General features: G+C 38.5%; 1 protein-coding gene across 2 annotated transcripts in view; it reads right to left on the bottom strand.

Moving 5' to 3' along the window:
* RPRD1A (regulation of nuclear pre-mRNA domain containing 1A) overlaps window positions 1–9,715 on the bottom strand; it is a 74,561-nt gene continuing 64,846 nt past the window's right edge. Inside the window, exons 7-8 of one of the 2 annotated variants that reach the window (XM_032245313.1) lie at window positions 3,308–3,506; window positions 1–778 (exon numbers count right to left, since the gene is read on the bottom strand). In XM_032245313.1, coding sequence (XP_032101204.1) covers window positions 3,357–3,506 — 150 coding nt within the window. In that variant the 3' untranslated portion in view covers window positions 1–778; window positions 3,308–3,356. Of the gene's footprint in view, window positions 3,507–9,715 lie in introns of both variants that reach the window. The other variant, XM_032245312.1, reaches the window with a different exon arrangement.

The raw sequence follows: 9,715 nt of genomic DNA, 5'->3' as shown, positions 1-9,715 counted from the left end.
CACATTTTTCAAAAAGAACATAAAACTTTATTAAGAACATCTTATACTGTCATCAGATACAGCCAAAGAAAAACGGGTAAACAAACAGGGAAAGTTCATCTTCCCATGTGCTATTGCCACCTCAGAACAGACTCCTGTGTGGATGGCTGGAGTAACAGTTGGCAACAAATGCTCTGTATAAATAATTCATTAAGTAACACAATGTTTCCTTTCTATACAGAGAAGAATTGGGCTTATACTTTAAACTTTGATATAGTGTAACAACTATGAAACAAGACTACATCTTTAGGAGCTATTTCTTAATAGAATACAAAGCAGTTTAGTAGCTTTATGTTATTTCATATAATGTAATTTTTTAATGAAAAATTCAGAAAGGACATTCTAACTTTCCCAATTAGTTAATTTGTACTGTTTTTTTTTTCTCTCTAAAGATTTCTCAGAATCAGTTCAGTAACTATACTTTAAAAAGATGAGTTGCTTATCTACAGTGATGATTGACAACTTAGTTTTATTATTTTAATTTTGCAAATCAAGATGCCCAGGTCTGATTCTGAAAGATTTCTTATAGAAAAACCCTGATTCAGAGTGCATGTGAGACGAGATACCAAAATAGCTGCATCTGGAATGGTTTTCCAAGACAGGGAGGTTGGCTATTGAGCACAGCTGATTCTCTGATTCCTGGTTCCCCTCTATGGTCCTTTTACTTACTGTAGTGACGGAAGGAGAGAAGGAGCGCCCGGGAATCTGTTCATATTGCCACTCCAGACAGCTTTCTGCACTGTATGTGGAGAAAAGAGTGATGGTATCCATTCAAACCATAGTAGCCCTATGACATCATGCTTTTCTCTTGAGGGGCCAGATCAAACTGCACTCAAAGATGCATGATTTGCCTCAGGTACACAGTGGAGAAAATGCTCATGATTTAAAATTTGGTATTATAATACCCCCAACTAACCCCATTTCTTGAGAAAATGAAGTCTTCCTTTTAGGAAAAATGTTTCCTGCTAAGGCTTACCATGTTAACTATCAAAAGGCTGAAAAGATGACTTCTAAACCAGACTGTACTGTCTGTTTTCAGTTAATAAGTTAACCAACAACTGAAGTTTGTGGAGGATTGGTCGAGGGGTGGGATTCAGGTTCTTGAGTACTATCACTTATCACAAATCTCATCAAGCTCTTTAAAAAAATAATGCATTTTTATCATAAATATTTAGAGCAGATACTGGCATTAAAATCAGTATCTAAGTCAGAAGTCTGTCTGAAATGGTGAAAATATTTCAACAAACTTCTAAAAGATTTCAAATCTTCCCAGGAGTACATAGTTTATAAATTAGTTTTAAATGGAAAAAAATATATATTTTGAATGGATAAATCACACTTTAGCAGATCATAAATAAGGTCAAGGTATTGAAAATAAGTTAACATACAAGTTTTTGCTTTCACATTAACAACAATAAAAACGAACTTATTAGTATTCATAGCATGTACAACCAGGTTTCATAATTGTGCATTTGTTACCTCCCCACGTTACTGAATCTTTTTCTTCCATTTCCTACACCTAGAGACAGAGGTACACAGCACAGGCAGACATCCCAGTGTGTGAGTGTGGTTGCTGCACGCTGTGTCCTAGTGAGAGCGATGTTACAAATGCTGGTCAGGATCTACAATTAGTAACCTGTGAACCACGTTACAAGTTAAGGACATTCGTGGTTAAGTGGATTCAGTTCCCAGGTGAGCTACCAGTGGTGGTGTTAGGGAACCTAACTACTATTGTTTCTGTGAGAAAATGCACCCCCAAGTCCCAAAAGCTGACTAAAAACTTTGGAATATAAGCCACGTATTAGTAGTAGTAGTGCATGGATTGGCACTACTTCTATGTGTCTGTTTTGGAGAGAGGTCAGATTGTTAAAAGAACTATTTGCAGAACTACTTGGCTATTAAAAATAAATGTCTGCCTTCTTCATATATAATTCATTTTAACTAAAATTTCTAATACTGAGAAAGAAACAGTGAAGCCATTCACACTAGTGAGACATAATTGGCTTGTGGGATTTTAAAGATGTTTTATTGACTATCTAATTTGAATCTACTTACAAAAAGAAAAATGTCTACTATGTAAAGCAATGAATAAAAAAAAAATTATCCTAAGTTATTACTGAGTACAAATCCACAGCTTAACAATGTGATTTAAAAGGCAGGAGAGCATGCAACTGCTCTAACACACAGGGTTAGAAATAAAAGGTAAAAGTACATTTGTTTTGATAATTGTAAATATACAAATATAAAATTTACCTATCTACCCTGTAGCGTGGCACTGCTTAATTGCCAAATATACAGTCATTCAAAAACCTTAAGGAAACATTTAAAATATCTCAGGCTACTTTGCTGAACATTAACGAATATTGTGTTCTTGAGCTATTAGAGCTAAAAATACTATTTTAAAAAGTTATGTGAGTAAGGAAATAATAAAAGTATCATTATTTCATGTGTCTTTTAGTCTCATAGATGGCTTTTTGTTAAAGGGATCAATTATGTTAAAAGGAGACTGATTTGACAAGTAGAAACCAATTCCAGAACCAAAGTTGTCCTCGTTAGAATGTCAAAATTGATAACATTTCCAAAGCATTTTCATTATGAATCTACTCAAGTAATTACAAACAGCTTAATCAAGGGAATCACTACTTAACACTTTAAAAATCCTAAAAAATAAATCCAACTACACTGGCAGTTGTAATGGAACTTTTGCAATGCTATTAAGGAACAGTTCTCTAGACTTTCATCTGCCCCTCAAGGTGACATCCATGTTTAATGTTAAATTACCGACAGAGGGAATCAAAGGCATGTAGAGACACAGAATTGATATTTTGTTGGAGGAGAAGGGTGAAGATTGTGTTGGAACACTTAGTCCCTTTTACAGTCAAGTCCTAACTATACCATAATAAAGTCTCAATCAACTACTGATTAATTCTTCCCCTTTAGAAAGTACATAGTATTCAGTGATTAGATGCTGAAGAAAATAAAGAAAAACAATTGAAAATACCAGAAGAAATAGAAACATGGAATTTCTCACAAGGCCCTGGATCAAAAAAAAAATTTACAAAAAGATCTTTTGAAAATAATCACTATTTGTGAGCTTATTAATACACACAAATTATCACTTTGTTCAAACTAAGTCATGTTAATTTACCAATAAAATAGTAAACAAACCAACATTTTAAACAATTTTATAAATTACTTGTCATTCCTTTTGTTAGTGTTTCTCTCTTAACAATATACAAAAATAACACTACAGGACTATCCACCTAACCTGTCTCCATCTCTTGCAAAGTCCTGGGACCTGGAAAGAGGCTGGCCCATCAATCTTCACTGTAGATGTCTCCCGCAAAGGGCAGGTGCATGTGGCTGCCAGTGACATTGGGCAATCGAGATAAGTCTGGCAGGCTCTGGATGCGGGACCTGAGTTCTTTGCGCACCAGGGAAACTCTGGCTAGCTTGCGCTTGTACTCCTGTAACATCAAACCACTTTCATTAGCATTCACGGATTGAAAGAACTTCTTAGCTAATAATGACCTACATAAGATTAAGTACTATACTCAGTTAATGCCAAATTAAAAAATATATATAGTGTGAGTTTTAGCATCAAAAGAGCTTTGGAAAGATATCACCAGGTAAACTATTATCATTAAGAAAAACCACACTCTTTAGCTGTTGCTTCACACCTGTAGAAAGAGGATTAACATATTAACATGCTTAACCTTGACATACAAGATGTTCAGGTATTCTTGAGTATTTATTTTCACAAACCTTAACTAAAATTTGACAAGAACATCTATGAAAACTCAGTAAGAATGGCAAGAGTCTGTGGTGTTTGAAGCAGGATTGCTCCCTTCCTGTGCCCTCCCATCTAAGTACAAGGAGGCTCCACTCCAGGCTGCTGCAGCCAAGAACACAGGATCACTCTCCCTCCAACTTCCAGCGGGAGGGCTTTATTCCCAGAAAGAGCACCTCTCATCCTACTGCTAGCTACCTGGTGCTGAAGCTAATTCCTAAGCTGGAGCAGGTAAGAGCCTGAGGAATCCCCGTTTCTGCCCAGCCCCTACTCTCAGATCAGAAGTTCTTCCTTATTCGTGGAGGACTGAGAATACTGGGGCCCTGATAAGCCTCAACCCTGACTCATGAGGAAGTGGCTCCATAGCAGAAGTGGCAAGCGAGACAACCTCAGGCTGCTGCACCCCTCCCCTTCTCCAAAAGCTCAGCACCCAGAGCAGGGTATTACTCAGAGGAAAGCTTCCCACTATATCCATCTCAGTTCCAGGGTCCTGACTCAAATTTGGTCTGAAGGAAGTAGCAGGCAGTAAAATAGATACGTCCACGGCAATTCACTATTACCACAGTGCATGGCACAAAGCAGGGAGATTCATGCTCTTTCCAAATGTGGTCACAGGTAAGTCCAGAGAGGACCATCCTAGAGAGTGCACAGATGAGGAAACATCTAAGCAAGAAACCCAGGAGGAGCTTACTGCAATTCTCCAGGAAATAAAGGACTAGGGCCTGAACCAAACCAATCATAGTAAGGATAGAGCAATGTCCTTTATAAACTATACTATATGTGTACACAATACCTTAACTTAAAAGACTAAAACAATGTTTAGAAAGAAAAATCAGCAGGAATTGGTTGTGGTTCTGCTGTGAGGAATAATGAGGGTTCAGGCTTCATAAGCAGGTGGGTACTGGGGCTGTTATCTGAGAGAGCAAAGACGGGGGCACAAACTCCTTTGGAGAAAGATAACAGCGTTCAGTTTTAAGCATGTTAAGTGTTAGTTATCCACAGGATTTCTAGTAGGCACTTGGAAATGTGATTATACTATTCTGAGCTACAAATAAAGATTTAGGCTTTATAACGCATAAGTTCTAGCTAAAACCAAGAGAAGAATATAATTCGGTTTATGTAAACAATTTACAACAGTGTTTCTCAATCATTTTGCCCCTCCCTTCTCTACTCTTCTGCACATCTTCCATGAGCCAAGATTTTGTCAAACTTTTATTTTTTGTGGTTTTAGTAAAAATATACGTATAGTGAACCTGATTTTCTATATTTTCCATCATAGCACACTACCTCCCATGATTCTAATGGGTCCATCCACAAGATGGCATGGCCCTCCTCCCTCTCCTCGTTGAGAATCATAGTATACACAGGAAGGAAGAGAAGTGACCTAACAGCAAAATGCTGAAATGTGTCCAATGTTGAAAGGATCATGAAAAGAGCAGTAAAAGACAGAGAAGTAGATACCAAGATAGAGTAGTGAGCTTGCATGTGGAAAGTTCCCCACTTTTTACTTAGGAAAATACTGACTTGCTCAATAGATGCTTTGGATACAGTAAATGTAATCCAACCCTTCAGGAACAATACCATTCACATCCATTATCTGAATAACCCAGTAATTATCCTTAACTAAGAATACCTGCTCTCCAAGTTCTTTTTTTTTTTTTTTTGAAATGGAGTTTTGCTTTTTTGCCCAGGCTGGAGTACAGTGGTGTGATCTCAGCTCATTGCAACTTCTGCCTCAAGCAATTCTCCTGCCTCAGCCTCCCGAGTAACTGGGACTACAGGTGTGTGCGCCACCATGCCCAGGCAATTTGTGTGTGTGTGTGTGTGTGTATTTATTTATGAGACAGAGTCTCACTCTGTTGCCCAGGCTGGAAAGCAGTGGCTCGGTCTCGGATCACCACAACCTCTACCTCCCAGCTTCAAGCAGTTCTCTTGCCTCAGCCTCCTGAGTAGCTGGGATTGCAGGCACCTGCCACCACGACAGACTAATTTTTTGTATTTTTAGTAGAGAAGAGTTTCACTATGCTGGCCAGGCTGATCTTGAACTCCTGACTTTGTGATTTGCCAGCCTCAGCCTCCCAAAGTGCTGGGATTAGAGGCGTGAGCCACTGTGCCTGCCAATTTTTGTATTTTTATAAAAGACAGGGTTTTGCCATGTTGGCTGGGCTCAAACTGCTAGCCTCAAGTGATCTTCCTGCCTCGGCCTCCCAAAGTGCTGGGTTAACAGGCTGGAGCCACCGTGCCCAGCTGATAGTGATTTCTAATTTCACTGGATTGTGGTCAGAGAAGATACCCTTTGTATAACACCTTCTTAAATCTACTGTGACTTAATTTGTGGTCTAGCATGTTCTATCCTAGAAAATGTTCCAAGTGCACTTCAGAAGGATATGTACACAGCCAGGTGAGGTGGCTCATGCCTGTAATCCCAGCACTTTGGAAGCTGAGGCAGGTGGATCACCTGAGGTCAGGAGTTTGAGACCAGCCTGGCCAACTTGGTGAAACCTTGTCTCTACTAAAAATACAATAATTAGCTGGGTGTGGTGGGCGTGTCTGTAATCCCAGCTAATAGGGAGGCTGAGGCAGAAGAATCCCTTGAACCCAAGAGGCAGAGGTTGCAGTGAGTGGAGATCACACCACTAGACTCCAGGCTGGGCAACAGAACGAGACCCTGTCTCAAACAAAGAAGGATGCCTACTCTATTGTTGATCTGGCTAATTTTTTTGTATTTTTAGTAGAGATGGGGTTTCTCCATGTTGGTTAGGCTGGCCTCGAACTCCCGACCTCAGGTTATCCACCTGCCTTGGCATCCCAGAGTGCTGGGATTACAGGTGTGAACCACCATGCCTGGGTGCTCTCCAAGTTCTTATAAAAGAATACAATAACAAATTCATTGTAATTTTATATCTGAAAAAGGCTCATGTACAGCACTTCATATTTTGAAAAGTTTCCCACTTCTTAAGTGTGGGCTGTTTGTGGTGGCTGACTTCCAAAGACTACAGTATGAAAAGGAGGGAAAAAAGACTAACTTTAAAGAAGAGAAACCTGACAAATACCTAAGCCATGTGATAAAGGTCCTATCAACACCATCACTCATGTTGACAGTATTTCCTTTGTCATGGGATGAAAATGGCATTCTCCCTCTATGGTCTTCCTCCCTGAAACACATAACTCCACTTTAGCTCTGAGAAAAACATCAGAAAATCCCAACTGAGGGACACGACCAGTAGTGCTGAAAACTATCAAGGTCATCAAACACAAGGAAAGTCAGAGGAACTATCAGAGCCAAGAGAAGCAGGACAACCAAGGCGAATGTGACATTCTGGGTGGGATCCTGGAACAGAAAAAAGGACATTAGGCAAAAATTAAGAAAATCTGATTTAAGTGTGGCCTTTAGTCAATAATGTATAATATTGGTTCACTAATTATGACAAATGTATCATACTAATATAAGGTGTTACAATTGGGGAAACTGGAGTGTATGAGAATTTTCTATACTCTCTTCATAGTAAACCTAAAATTGTTCTATAATAAACACTTTATTAAAAAAAAAGACTGATGGACAAATTAAGCATTTTCCCAGATTATCAAAGCTGTTTTGCATACATTCATATCTTAATCTTCACGAAAACGCTAAAACACAGGTATCATTATTCCTGTTTCACAGATAAGAAAACTGAGGCTTTAAAAACTGAAGATAACACTCTGGTTTCCCTTCAGGTGAACCTTTCACCTTTTACTAAAAACTGAACATAAACTGCTCAAGATTCATTAACACCAAACACCATGAAATATAATTGATTTTGATACATCAAAATTGATGAAGAAATTAATAGTTCTTAGTTATTTCTGGTCAAATGATACAACATTTGCTATTCAAAAAGATACAACCAAAAACTATTTGAGATGTTTTGCAGAACAGCAGTTCTATTAAATTATCCACACTGTGATGCAACTTGGTTAAAAATATTAGCCAGGCACAGTGGGTTATACCTGTATTCCCAGCATTTTGGGAGGCCTAGGTGGGTGGAATGCTTGAGCTCAGGAGTTTGAGACCAGCCTGGGCAATATAGTGAAACTTTTTGTCTCTACAAAAAGTACAAAAATTATCCAGAGATGGGTGGCATGCACTTATAGTCCCAGCTACACAGGAGGCTAAAGTGGGAGTCACCTGAGCCCAGGAGGTCAAGGCTGCAATGAGCCATGATGGTGCCACTGCACTCCAACCTAGACAACAGAGTGAGACCCTGCCTCAAAAAAAAAAAAAAAAAAAAAAAAAAGAAGCAGATTTTTAAGATTACAAATATGGCCACCACAGCAAATATATCAAAGTTATTTTAAACTACATAGACTTTTTATGATATTAAGCCCTATCTGAACAAAATTTCCTTAAAGCCAAATATGGTACAAATTCCTATTTTGAATCATTTGCTCAAGTTTTTCCTCCCTTACCTGTCAAGGATCCCAATTTCTTTCCATACTTCCAAGTGCCAGCTGAAATGCCAAACTATGCATTGAACCTTCCCCAATTACTTCTCTCATATCTAAACTTTCACTACTATTTTCTGACCATGTAACAATGTACTGCTTTAACATCCTGCTGACCATTCGCATATCACACATATAGAATATACTTAAAAAACTGATGAATGAAGTATCAAAAAAAGAGGAAAAATTCTATCAGTTGAATGATTAAACCTCTTTCACACATGTGTATATAGGCATGTATCTCTTAAGAAATGCAACATTCATAAGCAAAACATTCAACATTCACAAGCAGTTTCTTTATATTGATTTAGCTACATGCTTTTAAAAATTATTTTTGGAAAGCAGAGAATGTAAATAAATTTACCTATCATTTCCACTACAAATAAGATCAGCAAATAAAACAACTTTGTACCTTTTTGCTCTACAAATTTTGCTTTTCTTTCCATCTTACCCAACTTTAGCCAATAGCTACTTAAAGTTTTTAAATTGAGGCACAACATAAAATTCATATTAAGTAGAAACTTCAGTCAGTTTCTATATGTGTATCCACCCCTATAACCAACACTGAAATCAAGATACAGGCTTTTTCACAACCCCAGAATTCTACTTAATATGATTTTTATGTTGTAGTTTATGAGACGGAGTTTCGCTCTTGTTACCCAGGCTGGAGTGCAATGGCGCGATCTCGGCTCACCGCAACCTCCGCCTCCCGGGTTCAGGCAATTCTCCTGCCCCAGCCTCCTGAGTCGCTGGGATTACAGGCACGCGCCACCATGCCCAGCTAATTTTTTGTATTTTTAGTAGAGACGGGGTTTCACCATGTTGACCAGGATGGTCTCGATCTCTTGACCTCGTGATCCACCCGCCTCGGCCTCCCAAAGTGCTGGGATTACAGGCTTGAGCCACCGCGCCCGGCCACAACCCCAGAATTTTTCCTCATACCACCTCTCTCCAATTTCAATCACTATTTTCCAAATTTCAATTAGCTAACTACCATCCTTCATAATGTTCTTTACCATGACTCACTTATACTATTATTTACATCATATTTAACTCAACTCATTTTTTAACATCTTCATTCTAAGAAATAATGTCTGTGCAATCATAGGTTTGTTGTGCTCACTTTGGTATTGACTCACACATTAAAATAAACATCACATTAAAATAAATGTTTTCAGGAGGCACCATAGCATGGCTGTATTTGGGAACCAATGCTTTACCTCATTTTTCTTACTCTGTGGACCAAAGCCACTTTATTTCTTTCCCTCTATTTTCCTCATTCAACAAGGCCCACATTTATGTCCTTAATTTACTGATTTACACTTTACTTGCCACCGGTGTCATCACTACCACCCTAATGCTTGTATCACCTCAGTCATGAGCAACCCTCATGTCAGTTTT

This window comes from Sapajus apella, unplaced genomic scaffold (genome assembly GCF_009761245.1).
Source record: "Sapajus apella isolate SASKATOON/1434 unplaced genomic scaffold, GSC_monkey_1.0 scaffold57, whole genome shotgun sequence".
Classification (NCBI taxonomy): Eukaryota; Metazoa; Chordata; class Mammalia; order Primates; family Cebidae; genus Sapajus; species Sapajus apella.
This window is presented reverse-complemented; position numbering and strand designations above follow the sequence as displayed.